The sequence below is a fragment of the Macrobrachium nipponense genome, chromosome 13, assembly GCF_015104395.2.
Source record: "Macrobrachium nipponense isolate FS-2020 chromosome 13, ASM1510439v2, whole genome shotgun sequence".
NCBI classification, from domain to species: Eukaryota; Metazoa; Arthropoda; class Malacostraca; order Decapoda; family Palaemonidae; genus Macrobrachium; species Macrobrachium nipponense.
In genome coordinates this window covers 57,191,790-57,210,905 of record NC_087206.1, presented here as the reverse complement: position 1 = coordinate 57,210,905, position 19,116 = coordinate 57,191,790, and the positions used below count along the sequence as shown (strand labels likewise).

The 19,116-nt window shown below is 32.7% G+C and overlaps 1 protein-coding gene across 3 annotated transcripts in view; it reads right to left on the bottom strand.

The window, feature by feature from the left end:
- LOC135225799 (uncharacterized) overlaps window positions 1-19,116 on the bottom strand; it is a 416,906-nt gene that overhangs the window by 36,313 nt on the left and 361,477 nt on the right. For all 3 annotated transcript variants that reach the window (XM_064265290.1, XM_064265289.1, XM_064265288.1), the window contains one exon: window positions 12,570-12,755. In XM_064265290.1, coding sequence (XP_064121360.1) covers window positions 12,570-12,755 — 186 coding nt within the window. The remainder of the gene's footprint in view (window positions 1-12,569; window positions 12,756-19,116) is intronic.

Sequence of the window (19,116 nt, the reverse complement as noted above, 5' to 3'; positions counted from 1 at the left end):
TACAGTAATAGGAACGAAAGGGTGGCGGAAGGCACGTTGTAAATTTTTTTTTAGATATAGATAAGGAGAAAAAAAAAGAAATTTAGTATAAACTTTTATGCATACAATTATTTATTATTTTAACCGCTATTCAGCTCTGAAAATGCATCAAGTGATGTGAAACGTCGTCTTTTGAATAAATGGTATGCGAAAAGAATGCTTTTCCATGAAAAATCGTGTATAATATATTTACAAACACACCCACTCATATATATATATAATATATATATAAATATATATATATATATATATATATAGTTATACATACACACACGCACACACAAATATATATATATATATATATATATATATATATATATATATATATATATATATATATATATATATGTGTGTGTGTGTGTATAACTGAATCACGAAAGTTTGGAACGTGATAAATCCATAAATAAAGGTATATACCACGAAGGAAAAATAAACAACAGAGTTTCTGCAAGATCTTCCGACTCAACGTCCTTTACTCAGCAGACAGAAACTGCTGAGTAAAGGACGTTGAGTCGAAAGATCTTGTAGAAACACCGTTGTTTGTTTTTCCTTCGTGGCTTATACCTTTATATATATATATATATATATATATATATATATATATATATATATATATATATATATATATATATATATACAACACGTGTGCTAACGGACAATAAAGATGCCTTTCTTGTTCATTTTTATTTCGTGACTTTTCATAATTTTCATTTAGTATTACATCTTCAACGGCTCTAAAATAGATGAAAACAACACATAACTGGCAAAAAACTTAAACATAAATTTTTGACAGTTAAAATTATACATTTAAAAAAATCAAGATATATTATAATTCACTTGGTAAGACGTGGTATTGGACCAACAAGAACTCTAAAATGGGTAATTCCTGGACGTTGGGTGTTTCTCCGATGATTTTAGAATTTATTTTCAATCCATGATTTGAAACTTCTAGCGTGAGCTCTTTTATTGGAATGTTGCGGGATCGTAAGTCTGCTGCCAGTCCAGAAACTGACCCCTCTATGACAGTTGATGCATACCTTAAGGGTAGGCTCCACTTTGGAGGGGTGCCGATCGTAAGAGATCGTAAAAATATTTGCCAAAAATACACTAATCAAGACAGGCTAATGAATTTATCAGGCATTATTTGCACTATAATAATGCATATTCTCTGTGAGTTTTATCATCCTACAGGGAAAATAAATGATTTTATGAAAAAAAATGTGAAATTCAGGGCCCCTAGTATTGAAGGTTATTTGATGATCGGTGAGAAACTACAGTCTTGAATAGAAATTCGGTCTGACAGAATGTTTGTATATCCCTAGAACATGCACATAAAGTATTATCAAAATAGAACAGTAAGTAAGCACGTAATAACAAAAAAAGAGCAACAACTTCAGGCAAGTTCAGCGAAAGCCCCGCCGAAAAATAAGGCTATAGTTAGGAAGAAATATTCATAAAAAATTCAAACCTCGATTTAGGGACAAAACCTTCTGAGAGATTGTAGTTATTATGTCACTTGATAGCCTAAAACATCTAAAAATTATATTATGTAGGACAATCAAAGAAAAACCCCCATCCCCCCCTTCCCGAAAAAACAAACCAGAGAAAAAGCGAAAAAGCGATTTTTTTCTGAGGACAAGAAACTTGAAAAATTTGTTTAGATACCCCTAAAATGGTTTTCTGAGATGAAACTACTCGTAGAAACGTAGAAAAGACATTGACCAATTTAGAGGGATACTATACTATTTTTTTTTATATTTGCGATTTCCATATTTATCGCCTGCGCTTTCGCTTCAGTTGTTGCTCTCTTTTTTTTGTTGTTACGTGCTTATTTACTGTCATATTTTGATAATAATTTATGTGCATGTTCCAATGGGATATACCAACATTCTGTCAGACCGAATTTCTATTCAAGACTGTAGTTTTTCACCGATCACCAAATGACCTTCAGTACATTTTTTTTCTTAAAATCATTTTTTTTTTCTTAAAATCATTTATTTTCCCTGTAGGATGATAAAACTCACAGAGAATATGCGTTATTATAGTGCTAATAATGCCTGATAAATTCATTAGCCTGTCTTGATTAGTGTATTTTTGGCAAATATTTTTACGATCGGCACCCCTCCAAAGTGGAGCCTACCCTTAAGGAGCCTCCGTGTGAATCCCAAATAAGTCCCAGAGTTACACCTTTGGCTAGAATATTTATACACCCCAAGAAACTGTTGTCGTGGAAAATGAGTACACCATTTTTCTCGACTTGAATCTGCCTCGCACCTACAGCAGAATTGTGCAGAAACCAATTGGCGGCAAAAAACGCAGTGGTTCTCTATTGAGTTGAAATGTTTTATAACTTTTGTTGAATAATCCACGTGAGGTCACTGAGATCACTTCAACATATTTTATAAAGGTAGAAAATTAATTGAAGTTGAAGATTTATAATCAAAGTGAGAAATTAGAAAGCAAGAAAAATGACTAACTGGTCAGGGACCAACGTGCCTTGACCCACTAAAGGCATCTCTCCCACAAGAGATTTGTTTGAGGTGGGACGCGTCTAAGTTCACTCTGTGTTTTTGTACCAAGATTGTGTTCTCCACTATGTGGTAATTGTGTCTCATTATTTAGTAGGCCAGGCAGGCTGATATTGAGCCTAACCTCTGACTGATACTCTGGCTTGCGCCCAAAGGAATCTCCTCAATTCCCATAATGTGAATGATTATCAAAACTTGCTAGATAGGATACAGGTTGCTGAACAGCAGCTAAGATCGTTGTATTTGACAAGTATGGTCAAATTCGAATCAGATGTTGAAACTAGTATAACAAAGACGTTAGACGATGCTGGTCAAGCACCCATGCTTCCTATTAACCGGATTGGAATCCTGGCTAGTTCAGAGCAGCCACAAATGCACCTATCTCACTTAAAGGAGCTTCCATTACCAGTGTTCAAAGGTGAAGAAAGTGAATTCGCAAACTTTAGGGAGTTATTTGATGCAAACATGCATCAGCGCACGGATCTGAATGACATGACCAAGTTCCCGTATCTACTTGGGTCTCTTGCAAGGGAAATGCTCAAGGTAGTTCAAGCCTTGAGCATAACTGCGACCAACTACAATATTGCATTCAACTTGTTAAACAAGTACTATGGAAAGCAGCATCAGACGCTGGTCATATTACAATGGAGGTTAGTCAATATTTTTGTCTCTAAATATAACTATATAGAATTGAAGAATGTCTATATTGAGCTTACTGTGCTTATAGAGCAAATAAAGGGTCTCAGCTGATCTGCGTTAGACCAGGAAATGTTACTTAGTTTAAGCCCTTAATGGACGGATTGCTTCTCAGGAGTGGTAATAACAGGTTTGGGGTAGTGGATGGATTGATCCTGTAGAAAAGCAATATTAAGCACCATTGATTTGGAAGGAATTGGGTGGGAAAATGGTTGTTTAAAGGAATAAGTGTGTATCTTAGATAATTACATTATACTGAGGCACATACACATTTGTGTATAAAGATATGTATTAAATAAACAAGTAGAACATATCCGGTTTAATAGGACCTATACAGTTTAATAAAAAAACGTAGCAACAAATCACTTAAAGACATTAATCTTCAACGAAGTTTATAAGAATATCATGGATAACGTAAACGAAATAGTAAGCAACAAATATTTTAAGGAAATAATGCACTAAATGAATATGAAACATACAGAAAACATATTAGAAAAGAAGGTATTCACAAGAAAATAATAACAAACTGACAAAGATAATTACAAGATATTAAGACTATGCAAGCCAGCTTCTATAAAAACATGTTGCTTAGGGCACACCTGCATGCCTTGATTATCAGCTTATGGTTATAGACCACTCTTGTCAACCAGGATTTATCTGGGTAATTAGAGAGTCCTCTCCCCTGAATCCTTTAATTAAGATTATGTGTCGCGAAAAGGGGACGGATCCCCCTTTTAGTGACACACCTGCCGCAAACGTCAATGACGATTGCAAGCGATTGCTAATCCGTACGAAACTGTGTGGAGGAGGAAAGTGAAATAACCTGCTATAAACTTTATATTTCTTATAAAACTCTGAAGCAAAATGAACCATGTATCTAAGATAAAAACAAAGGAAGCGCGCTTGGCGAAAACCTTCACCTACGGGGGAATCCCTCGAGTTTACTTGAGTTATAGCGTATAATGCAAAACTAGAGTTCGCCATCTACCTTCATGTTAATTACCATATCTTGTACTAACGAATAAAGATGAGACGTTGTGCTCGAGGGTAACGCCACGCATTCATTCGCTTCCCAGGTAGTGCAGGTACCAAAGAGAAAAGGTAAAAGGTAAGGTGGATCGCCTTCTCCCCACATAGCCAGAGTCGTTGCTTTGTTTATTAGTTAACATGCTATAGTGTAAGTTTATCGTGGGGTATAGCACTCATCCTATGAATAATGAAGTCTAATTAGAATTTGTATTAAAAAACGTAAACTGAGCAATCCGATTATGTGGGTTTTGTGTCAGATTTCTTGATATTTTTTAGAACTCTTGGTCCGATCACGGACATAGCGTTGCAACGGCCACGTGCCACTTTAATTCATTGAATCATTGTATTAAATTTTTTCTGTGAGCTGTTTTGAGTATAATAAAAGTTTGTAAACCTGTTGTAATAAAAGTGTGTAAACCTGTAAACTCTACCGAGTTGTAGAGTCTAGTCCTTCAGACCTTGTTATCATCCAGACCACCGAGCAGAACCTAAGTAAGTAAGTAAAGAGCGAATAATTCGCGACATTGAGGTTCATGAAGATATAAATTATATTTCAGTGCACTTGTTAATTAGCATTTAAAATTTGTATTCAGTTTATAAGATTACGCCTAATTATATATATATATATATATATATATATATATATATATATATATATATATATATATATATATATTGTGTATGTGTATATATGCATATATGTAATGTTAGTCCAGCCTAAAGTCTGCGCCATTTTCAATGGAAAAAACGAAGAAAAAAACAAAAGTTTTTTGCTGATGAACTTATGCAATTATTAGTATACTTATTACTTATAACAAAAATAGTATGAAATATGATTGATAAGTTATAAAGAACCTTAAGGAATCTTCTTGTCACCTGATTGGTCAAATGTCAGTAAGCTGTCTCCATGATGGACTAGACTGATAGATTTCTGTATCATTGCAATAAAGGATGTTAATATATTTGGTTTTCAAAGTTCCCATAAGTCATATTTACCTAACATATTCATTATGAAGGGTAAAATTACGGGACACCTCCTTTTTATTTTCCTTTATTTATTTATTTGTGAAGGCTTTACACGAAATTGCGCTTTACAGAAACTTTTCCGTAGGTGACGTCTTTATCTGTTTAGCAGAAATATTTCCGTCAGTTAACAGCCCTGCTGCAGGGAAAGCCTCGATACTTCGATAAACATCAGGAAAGCCCTATACGAAGCTTTGCTCGCTGTTTCTCCGTTTCAGATGTCACACCGAGCGAGCAAAGTTCGCAGAGCAAAGCTCGACCGTGTGGACGGGGCCTTAGTGAAAGAATGAATAGAACAGTGATAGACCATGTCAGAGTAATTTTGATTGATTCAGGGTTGCCTCATAAATTTCGGGCAGAGGCATTGTCAACTGCTTGTTATCAGAAAAACAGAAGTCCTGCTTGAGCACTTCATGATATGACACCTTATCAGGCATTTACTGGAATTGAGCCAAATGTTAAACATTTTAGAGTTTTTGGGTGTGTTTATGCTCATATTCTTAGAAATGAAAGGAAAAAGTTAGATTCAAAGCCATAAAGCCTTATCTTTCTTGGTTACTGTTCTGATGTAAAAGGGTACAGATTGTACGACTTAGCCAAGGAAAGAATATTATATTGTCGTAATGTTATTTTCAATGAGGAACAGCATGACATTCAGAAAGAGAAATTTAAATTCGAGTTTGAAACTCCTATTATTGAAGTATTTCATCCACCAGATAGTGCTTCTTCAGAGGCTGATGAAAATGAACAGCTTCAGAGCTACAGTAAGGCAGTCAGTAAGAGTGAAGCAACCACCTAATATGTATGGTGAGTGGGTTTCAGTTGCTCACAAGACAAACAAACCAGCATTATTCACTGAAGCATAGATGGGGCATGAGAAAAAGTATTGGAATAATGCAATGAATGAGGAAATTAATGCTATTCATGATAATGATGTTTATGATCTAGTTGAACTTTCGCAGAGTAGAAAAGACCTTAACAGTAGATTGGGTTTTAAAGGGAAATGACAAGTGATGGTTCCATTGAACGATATAAAGCTAATCTTGTCACACAAAGTTTTTCACAAAGGTTTGATGTGGATCATGATGAAACATTTTGTTCTGTTATAAGATATGAATCTATTCGTACTGTGATTATCTTTGCAGTTCAAAGGGGTTTGAAACCATCATATGGATGTGACCTTTGCATTTTCAAATGGTATACCTACTGAGGAGTATATATGAAACAACCAGATGGGTTTGTAGAGCAAGGTAAGGAAAGTTTGGTATGTAAGCTAAAGAAAAGCATTTGTGGATTAAAACAGTCTCCAAGATGTTGGAATTGTTCTCTCGATGACAGTTTGAAAAGGCTAGGTTTTGTGCAAACTTCAGGAGAGCTTTGCATTTATGTAAAGTCAAAAGGAGATCTCTGTATCATAGCTGTTTATGTTGATGATTTAATATTAGCAGTAGGGAAAAAGACCTCATTTCGGCTCAACCTCAACACCCGACCCCCAATTCGGCTTACAGGCAATAAACCCCATAAGCTTGCGTACGTTAACCATTAACGACCCCTCGGGAAAACCAGCGGACATTTCGCTCTAGTTCAGAAAAGAACCCCAAAATGGCTCATGAAGAACTCTTCCGACGATAGGAGAACCTTGGTTTTCCTCAACCCCTTGAAAATACCCAACCCCATTATGGCTCAAGATATACTCTACGGATGAAAAAAACACCCCAACCCCATTTTGGCTCAATATATACTATATGGATGAAAAAACCACCATTGCACATAAATATGAATGATTGAAAATATTCTAAGTCCCTCAACCTAACCTAACTTAACCCAACCCAACCTACTGGCCCAAGATATACTTTACGAAAAAAAAAAAATTCACACAAATATGAACATGAGGAAAAAAATTCAGTCCCTTAACCTAACCTAACCCACGTGAAATACCCAACCCCATTTTGGCTCAAGATATACTCTTTGGACAAAAAACTGCCATTTCACCATAAATATAAATATGAGGGAAAAAATTCTAAGTCCCTTAACCTACCCTAACCTAACCTAACCCACATGAGTATATGCCAGTGCGCATACTATCACGTGATAGTATGAATGTGAAAAGATTTCTAAACTCCATTCAAATTCAGATAAGCAACTGATAAGAATCCACAACAGTCACTCATTTTCTCCATGACTCACTGCCAGGTACACATGTTATTTCATGTGTTAGTATGAATGCGAAAAAAATTCTAAACTCCATAACCTAACATAATGAAACTCTATGGAAGGTTAAACAATAAAGAATGAGGATAATAAAAACCAATTATGACCATTCACATATTTTCATTACATAAACTGGTACAAAATGGGGATGGGTATTTTCAAGGGGTCGTGAAATGGTGGATTTTTCATCCGTAGAGTATATCTTGAGCCAAAATGGGGTTGGGTATTTTCAAGGGGTTGAGTGAAACCAAGGTTCTCCTATCTGAAGAGTTCTTCATGAGCCATTTTGGGGTTCTTTTCAGAACTAGAGTGAAATACCTTCTGGTTTTCCCGTGAAGTCGTTAATGGTTAACGTACGTGATTTTAAGATAAAGGCAAGCTTATGCTTATGCGGTTTATCGCCTGTGAGCCGAATTGGGGGTCGGGTGTTGAGGTTGAGTCGAAATGGGGTCTTTTTCCCTGCTATTAGCATTAGCATGTAAATCAGATAAAAATTGATGAAGGAAATTAAAGGGTTTCTGGCTTTAAAATATAAACTGAAAGACCTTGGCAAGCTTAATTATTTTTAGGTGTAAAAGTTGTACAAGATACTTCCAAAGGTCAAGTGTGGATTGGTCAACCATCTTATATTAAGAATGTCTTAGAGAAAAATTTAGTATGGAGAATTCAAAGCCTATAGAAACACCAATTGATCAAAGTCTGAAATTATGTAAAGCATCTGATCAATGCACAGAATGTGATCAGAACATGTATCAGTCAACTGCTGGGAGTTTATTGCATTTGTTTGTAAAAACAAAGTATTGATATCACATTTGCAGTGAGTAGTGTTGCTGGGTTTTATGCTAAACCTACCAGTCATCATTGGAAAGCAGTGAACCATATAATGAGATATCTAAAGGGTACACATAATTTTGGAATTTTATATAACAATGATGGTATTTCAGTGATCACTGGGTATTCAGATGCTGATTGGGCATGTGGCATGGATGATTGCAAGTCAACTTCTGGTTGTTCTTTTCACCTTAGTGGTGGTGTTGTGAGTTGGACTAGTAAAAAATAGAGTTGTGTGGTTTTATCAACTGCTGAAGCAGAATGTATAGCTTTAGCTAGTATATATATATATATATATATATATATATATATATATATATACATATATATACACACACACAACACACACACACACACACACAAACACACGCACACACATATATATATATATTATATATAGATATATATATTATATATATATATATATATATATATATATTATTATATATATATAGGATATATATAGATGCTATATATATCTATCTATAGATAGATATATATATAGTATATATATATTATATATAGATATCTATATATAATCTATCTATCTCATATATATATATTTATATATTATATATATATAGATATATATAGATTATATATATATATATTATATAATATATATATATATAGATATATATTATATAATATTTATATCTATCTATATATAGCTATATATATATATAGTATATATATATATAATATATTATTATATATATATATAATATCTATATGTATATATAGATATAGATATATATGATATAAGATATATAGATATATATATTATAATATAATAATATATAGATATATATATATATATATATTATATATGTAGTATATATATACATATATATCATTTATATATCTATATATATATATATATATATATATATATATAATAATATATATATGTAAGTGTTTACATAATAAAAATATGGAATGTCAGTCCATATATATAAAAGACTAAAACTAAGAGGTCAACCAGATTGCTTGCAGGAATGTGATCAGACCAAAGACGATAAAGTATGTAGGCTAAGATGACGTGCCGTCACCTGTGTTCATTCATTTGTTTTGAAACATTAGTCCAAGCTCCCTGCTTGAGACAACTACCGCGACCTATAATTCAAACGGCCTACATGATCTGTAGTGTGTCTCATTTTGTATGTATGTTCGTATGTTCGAGCTACTGTCTGCTTCCTTTATGACTTGTAACCGAGATGGTAGTGGGAAGAGAATAGAGTTAGCCATCATCATTGGCAGACCTGTACCTCTTTACCTAAGCTTTATCATGTAGAAGAGAACAGAATAGAATTAGCCATCATCATTGGCAGAAGCGATCAAGCTATCGTCATTGGAAGACCTGTACAATCCTACTTGATCTTCACTATGTAATATCAGAGAATATAAGTATTTTTATACTTCGTGTTTTCTACTAAGAACCTCACATCAGAAAGAAATCATCATGAGTTTAACACATCGTCGTCATAATCAAAGAAGATAATACCGACTTCGTAAGTGATCTACAAACCCCAAGACACTCCAATGAATATGGAAGTGCAATACCAACCGACTTAGCGTAAGATTATCGCAAGTCTAACATTACCTCATAGGGCGCCTTATTATACAAGGCAACAGCCCTAATATCATATAATATATATAATTAATATCTAGTTAGTATCCCTATATATAATATATATATATATTATATATAATAGATATATATATATAATAATATATACTATATATATAGATATATATATATATCTATACTATATAGTATATATAATATATATATATATATATATATATATATCTAGTATATCTATATATATATATATATATAGATATATATATATAGATATATATATATATGATATATATATATTATCTATATATAGTATAATATATATCTATTATATATATATATATCTATAGATATATCATATATACTTATATCTATCTATATTATATTATATAATATCTATAGATCTATATATTATATATATATCTATATAGATATATATCATAATATATTATCTATCTATATAGATGATTATATATATCTCTATATCTATATATATATATATATATATATATCTTATATATATCTATATATATATCTATATATATCTATATATAGATATGATATCTATATCTCTATACTATATATATTATCTATATATAGATTATATAATATACTATCTATATATATATATATATATATATATATATATATATCTATATCTATAAAAATTTCTTATCTCTATATATATATATATATATATAATTAGCTAGCTTATACTATATATATATATATATATATATATCACATTCTATATATAATAATAATATAAATATTACATATATATCTATATATAATATATTATATATATATATCTACTCTATCATATATATCTATCTAGGATATATAAGCATATATCTATGATATATCTAAATATATATATATGATTATATATATATAGATTATCTATATATCTATATATATATATCTATTATATATATAATATACTATATAGATATATATATATATATATAATATATATATATATATATATATATAGATATATATGGAAATTTTACGTATCATAAATCACGAGAGCAAATTTCTATTCAATTGATTATATTGTAAATTTCAGGGCCTGTTTCTTATATGAAGAAATAATTTTAGTGCAAAAATTAGCTTTCTAACTAATAGTTTCATTTAAATCAAGAGGAAGCACATTTCTATTCTTTTTTTATTATATCGTAAATTTCTGGGAATATTTCTTATATGACAAAATAGTTGTAGTGCAAAAATCAGCACTCTAACTGGCATAGTTTGATAGTTATGACAAAATAAGCAATTATTTTTTTTCTTTTGTCGTTTTCACAAAACTTACTTTTTTCAAAAATAAGTTCTTATAATTCTATAGAGTAACTATAGATCTTAAATTTTACAGAGCTAAATTGATTTTTGAGTGAAACTTTTATTTTTGGCATATTATTTTCGAAAAGTGACCATGATTTTTTTCAAATGTGAAAAAATTGACTTAGAAGTCAAATTTCTAATTTTTCCTCTGAAAAATTTCAGTATTAGTTGAAGAATATATGGTTAAAATGTGAAGTAAATCCCTTCAATCATAAGGTAGTTATAAGGATTTACTTTATAATGGGCCTTAAGGATTCAGCAGCTCCTCCTACCCCCAACTTTGTATTAGGTTTGAGAAGTGCTAAAATTGATTGCACCCTTAATAAAAGTTCATTGTACTATGTTTAGTGCAGTATGCCATGGAGATCGTTTTCATTGAGATAGGCAGATTCCCCCAGGACTTTTTTGTGGTTTGTAAGTGTTCTTCAGAAGTTAACACACAAATGAGTCTTGTGTTTTTCTGACCAAATGAACATAACAAGGTTTTCAAACCTAATAATATATACCGTGAAGAACAATGTCAGACATAATTATCGAGGTGCTCGAGTACATGCATTTACATAAGTAACATTTCGTTACTTTTATTTATTATGATGGTAGGGATTAAACCGAATTCTTAGTCAAATTTCTAAAGCAAATATTAAAAAAAATAAGCATGTAGCTTACTAAAGTGTGTAATGATGAAAACAGAGAACAGAAAAAATGGAAACAAGTCATTATCTCTATTTCTAGGATAAATAATGTAAATACATGATAGTCTAAAATTATAAAATTAGAAATTACTGACGGATATTAAAAGTAGATAATGATTAAGCTGACGTGCGATAAAATTTCTTCCGACTCGAGGAAACATTAAAGGAAAGCATTCAGTAAGTATGGGTGCAAAATTATTAGGTTAATACATTCGAGAAGTTCCCCTTTAGGTTTTGGAAGTGCATTGAATGGTGTTAATTAATCAGCAGTTAGAGGTTGCGCTTTAACTGTACCAAGAGGTTGTGTGTTATCGGTACCGAAAGGCTGAGTATTACCAGTATTGTAAGGTTGTGTTTGATATGTGGCTGAAAAAGGTCTCTTCTGATTCATGCAAAGGGTGACTGACTAGTCTTGTCCTCAAACTTGCCAATCACCACCGAAGATTATTTACTTTTATTGTTATAAAAGTGTGGGATTATTTTAGGAGGTTAACGGGGGAAAGGGGCAGAGCCTGAAAACCACGTCCTTGCGGTTTAATATCAGGAAGCGAATGGGAGGCTCTAAATAAAAGAAGTTTGGGGAGGGCCTACCTTGAGGGGTAGAATCATAGTGTTATCTTTGTGTAACTGCCGTTCACTGTCATGTGTTTCCACCTGAGCTGCATCCATGATATTGGAAACGAAACCTCGAACTCTTTCTATTAGGTGTTCATCTGAATAAGGATCCACTATCTGCTGATTATCTTGAATCGGAAGGATCCTTTGGTTTTCTTGAACCTGAGGGATAAGGGGAGGAGGGTTGTCTTTTCTTTCACAATGCTCTCTCTCTCTCTCTCTCTCTCTCTCTCTCTCTCTCTCTCTCATATACATATAATGCAGAGATTTTAAAGTGTTGTAAATGCGTTTGAATGTATTTACTAATATATACTTGTACTATTGTTATGCATGTATGTATACTACATTTAGTAATGCATTAGGTTGTAGAAATTAAGCAATGAGTAATAATGTTATAAACGTGTTGCAGGGCTTCCAACAGAGGAATAAATTTTTTACTTTGACGCTCATTTTCCTCTTAATCTATAATACTCTACTCAGGATAACAGGCCATTTATTGTTGTACTTTAACTTATCCTTTGAAAAATTTAGACTAGCTGTGATTATCGGTAACGTAATGATCAGTGGATGGCATAATATCACGCTATGAGATTGGCTTTGGACATTTTGGATAAGGTTGGCAAGAGCTAGGATGAAAATTTGATTGTAGTGAATCTAGACTAAGGTTGAACAAAAGAAATGTCTTTGTAAAATGAATGTTTTAGTGAGCTTTTGCAAAGCTGAAGTGTTTATGAAATCTTGTTATGTAGTCAAAGTCAAATTATATACTACTTGTTTGAGCACCAGCAATACAAAGCCCTATTTTATGAAAGTGAACCCAACAGTGGCTGCAGCTCCTCTGTGGCGTGGTCGGTATAGTGTTGGCCTGCCATCTCGGTGGCCGCGAGTTCGATTCTCGGGCATTCCGTTGAGGCGTCAGAGATTGTGCATTTCTAGTGAAAGAAGTTCACTCTCGACGTGGTTCGTAAGTCAAGTAAAGCCGTTAGTCCCCTTGCTGAAAAACCACTGAATAACCACTGAATAACCATGCAATGTAAAAACACCATACAAGCAAACAAACAACAGTGGCTGCATAGTATTAATAACCACCAACAATGTCGTTAAGATTTTCAGTCACCATTAACGTTGATAATTCATAGTGATCGACAATAATTTATTAACATTCTGTATTAATGAACATAGTTTGAAAAGTTTAATCATTGGGAACGATTGTTTCGGAAAAATTCTCCAGTCACCGATGATACCAAGAAGCAATATTACGAGGACAGGTAACAAAATTGTACTAACGGCCGATGTGTATTATAGTGTCTGACATGGATTCATCAGTAAGTCTTACTCATGTCCTACAAATAGTCATCACTCACTAAATTAACGCGATAGTTCGCTTGAGAATGGCAGTTCCTAATGAGGGTTTATAGCTGATAATGTCATTTGATATGGATTCATCAGTCCCTGATGGTGTTTGGCAAGAGTTTAATATTCATTCAATAATGTCTAACAAGAATTTACTATACCGTGTCCAAGCCATTACAAAACGCTTATCACTTCTTGAGAGACACAAGCTAAATGTAAAGGGTTTTTTTATTTATTAACCACCTCGAAAGAAAGTCATTTTGAGATGGCTGTTAGTTTTCCGAAAATTGTGTTTGTTCATTTGTTGATTGGGGTCTCCTTCAGTCAATGAGATAAAATGAACAGAAGGCAGCGAATTTAGGATAATAACACCCACAATCTTCAACGGCAGTATCAAATTGTTTTAGCATCCTGTCCTTATTGTGTGGTTTCCTGTGTTCATTTAGTGTTGGACAACATATCGGAAGCGAAACCTGCACTCTGTGCTTTCACTGGTCGTCACAAAGGTAACCAACCCACTATCATAAGATTTTCCTCAACCTGGGGAATAAGGCAAGCACGGCTAAATTACAAATTCTAATTATATGTACTCTAATTACTTCCCCTGATTGCTGAAATATAAATATTTCAGTGATATGAAATATCTAAATAGTGCATATGTATTTCACTTTAAAAGATATCCAGAAATTTAAATCAAAGCGGCATCATGAGATTCACGACATATGACAAGCATCTAGTTTCATATAAAGTAAGATTTAGCGTATATTTATATATATATATATATATATATATATATATATATATATATATATATATATATATATATATATATGTGTGCGTGTGTGTGTGTGTATGTAATTACCACAATGCCCTCTTAACTTTTCTAATTCTTTGCACTTTTTGGAGATGCTTGTCACTGCAAAATGTCCAGTAGATTCTACAATCACACACACGCACACACACACACACACACACACACACACACACACACACACATATATATATATATATATATATATATATATATATATATATATATATATGTATATATATCAGTGCGAGGGTTGACCAGAGAAACCAATTAATTCCAACATATTTCTTTATTTCCGACGTTTCGTAATAATTTCTTTATTACATCACCAGGGATCTGTTGAATAATGAATAAATATCATTGTTATTGAGGACGAAATTAATAGATTTTTACGTACATCAAAAAAAGAGAAAATCATTGATGATAGTACATACCAGGATTTGTTTGTCACAGGATCTTCATTTGGAGTCTTATACGGTCTCCCAAAAATACATAAACCTAATGTACCGATGAGACCTATTTTAGTATCCTACAATACACCCAATTATAAACTAGCTAAATATCTGGTACCTATTCTAGAACCTCTGCCTAAAAATAATTTTACTCTCAGAAATTTTTATTCTTTTAAGGAAAAAATCTTACAACAAGATGTCGATATTAAAATGGCTAGTTTAGATGTAGAGTCGCATTTTACTAATGTCCCTGTGGAGGAAACCATAGATATTATCATAAATAAATTTTATCCTGAACCAGATATTGTTTTTAACAATCTTAATCGAACGCTTTTTAAGACTTTTTTAGAGCTGGCAGTGCGGGACACTGCCTTTATTTTTTATGACAAGCTTTTTAAACAAACTGACGGTGTAGCCATGGGCTCCCCTTTGTGTTCATCGTTTGCCAATATCTTCATGTGTTCGCTGGAAGAGTGGATGTTAGATGAATGTCCCTTTAGGTTTCACCCGCTTTTTTATGTTAGGTATATTGATGATACCTTCGCCCTATTTAAAAATGATTTTGATATTGACCCGTTCGTAGCATTTGCCAATTCTATACATGATACCATAAGGTTTACTGTGGAAAAAGAAGTGAACAATCAATTACCTTTTTTAGACGTTCTTGTTACCAGAAATGATGATTCTTTTAATACTTCTGTCGTTAGGAAAAAGACGTTTACTGGTTTAGGATGCAACTACTACATCTCCTGTTTTTACAATTTTAAACTTAATTCTGTATTTACTCTCCTCCACAGGGCTTTTTTCATTACATCGAACTGGCATTCCTTTCACCAGGAAATTAATTTTCTCTCTGAATACTTTATGAATAACTGCTTCCCGCGTAGCTTATTTTTTAAACAACTCAGCATATTTCTTAACAAACAATTCACTGATGTCATGACACCTCCATCAGTACCCAAGTTGAACGTTTACGCCAAATTTCCCCTTTTTACACGATGATTCTTTTAGAAAACTTTTTTTTTTTTTTTTTAATTATCAATAATCACTATGGTGCGATCAATTTAGAATTAAATCCCAAAAATCCGGAAACAATTGGTTCTTATTTTAACCACAAGGATCGATTAAGCCCTTTTTTGTCCTCTAACGTGGTGTATAAGTATACTTGCCCTATGTGTAACTCAGGGACATATGTCGGATCCATGAGAAGGTTACTGAGGGTCAGAATCGACTCCCATCGGGGAATTAGCTTTCGTACTGGTTGTAGGCTCTCCAATCCAGAACATTCCAATTGAATTTTAATTTTCTTATGAAGTTTTAAGCATTTACAGTAACTTTTTTAGTAATTTATTCATTATTCAACAGATCCCCGATAATGTATTAAAGAAATTATTACGAAACGTCGGAAATAAAGAAATATGTTGGGATTAATTGGTTTCCCTGGTCAACCCTCGAACTGCTGTACCTTGCTGGCCGTTGCGTCGCCTAGCCCTGCTTTTGATATATATATATATATATATATATATATATATATATATATATATATATATATATATATATAATACCTCATATATGGATAGTGCCATTAGTGCACCTCATGCGGTGGACTGTATGTATTACTTAAGGCCTGTCCACACTAGCTGCAGCCCATTTCATTAATTTTACTGTACCTCCGTTTATATTATCTTTCTTCCATCTTATTTTCTATCCTCTCCTAACAACTGTTTCAATGTGCAATGCAAGGTTTTCCTCCTGATAACTTTTCAAGACTTTTTATGGTCAATTTCCCTTTAAACACACTGAATGAACTCATATTCTATTCTGTTATATATATATATAGATATATATATATATATATATATATATATATATATATAACATTATAAATACATACATACATACATACATACATACATACATAACATACTACATACATACATACATACATACATACATACATACATACATACATACATACATACATCCAATAGTTGAAAAGTAAAGTTTAATGGTAATTTTACCATTAAACTGATTTTACTTTTCAACTATTGGATCTTGTGATCAGCTCTTATTTTATGTTAACATATACTTTATTTTGTAGAAAAATCCCTGAAGATGTGGCGATGTTGTCACGAAACGTAGGATTAAAGCATAATGTGAATCTCTTCGTGTTCCTGCCCTTGATCTTCTTTATCATGTGAATAAACGCCCTTTGCGTCTGACCTGTGTTGTGTGTAGCTGGGTTGCACTGGATGTTCTACAAATAATTCTACATTGGAGCTGAATTATGCTTTTTTGTTCTCCTTTTTATTTTCCGTTTACGCTCAAGAGGACACAATAACTTTCAGCAGTTCGTAAGGAATCGCTATGGCCTTGGACTTCTCCAGAAATGTCGGAAATTGGAAAAAATATGTATGAAAAAAGAAAAAGTAAGTCTGGACCTTGAGTTCCTGCAATATTGTTCAATTAATGATATTGTTCCAAATTTTGTTAAATTTAAAGTTTATAAAAAATCATTATATCACTCTCAGTTTTATTCTGACACAATTAGGTATTTACTAAACTACGAAATTAGCTGTAAACAAAAAGACACTGAACGCCTTAACAAGCAATTCAATAGTTTTCGCCGACAAGTTCTTGAATCGTTCTCTTTTATTGATAGGATTATTTTTATTCAACTTTTTAATAACAGTATTAAGAATTTTATTAATACTACACAACGGAGACACCATAGAAAATTGGCAAACCTTGGAATTATTCTACCAAAATTTCATAGTTGTTATAAAACTGTTTTTAACTTTTCGAAATACGTATTGTCTAAACGAGAAGAATTCCTTTTGTCATTTGGGTTAGATTTTTGCTTACCAAATTTTAAACCTAACTACTGTCAGTTTTTTCTGCCCCTTGAAGTGTTATTTCAACGTTTAAAAAATCTCAATTTGTGTAGTGACCTTAGCCGCCTACAGAGTGAGTTAAAGATTTTGTCCCAAAATGCTTTCTCAAAACTCAAAACAAACTGGGCTCCCTTTGTTAAAAAGAGTGATTTGGAAATTCTCAAGTCCCTTTCTAAACGTGATGACATTATCATTGTTAGGCCGGATAAGGGGAGGGGAACGGTAATATTGGATAAAAGTGACTATAATAACAAAATGACTAATATTTTAAGCGATCGTACCAGGTTCCAGAAAATAGGTGTGCCTAGTTATCAAAGCATATTCAAAGTTGAGGATAAAATCAATAGATTTCTCAGAACCTTGAAAAATGACAACATCATTGATGAAAAAGTGTTCCAAGATTTATTTTCCAGTGGTTCATCTGACGGAATTCTTTATGGTCTACCAAAGATACATAAAGATAATGTTCCTCTCCGCCCTATCTTGGCCTCTTACAACACACCTAATTACCAACTGGCAAAATTTCTCGTCCCTCTGTTGGAACCACTGACCACTAATCAGTAAACCCTTAGAAATTCTGAACAATTTAAAGAACGTATTTTACCCGGACTCTGGCTTATTCAAGACTAGTTTTGATGTCGAGTCACTATTTACCAACGTACCTGTAAGAGAGACCATAAACATTATTCTTGATAAACTATTCCCCGAACCTGATCTGTTTACTGTAATTTTAGTTATTCGAATTTTAAAGCTCTTTTAGAATTGGCCATACTGGACACGGCATTTGTTTTTAATGGACAGCTTTTTAAACAAATTGAGGGGATGGCCATGGGGTCTCCTCTTGGTCCTATCTTTGCGAACATATTCATGTGCTCCCTGGAGGAGCGCATTTTGGACGAATGCCCCCTGGCCTTCCGACCTCTGTTTTACTCACGCTACGTGGACGACACTTTTATCTTGTTCAAGCATGAATTCGATGCTGACAGGTTCCTAGATTTTGCTAATAATTACCA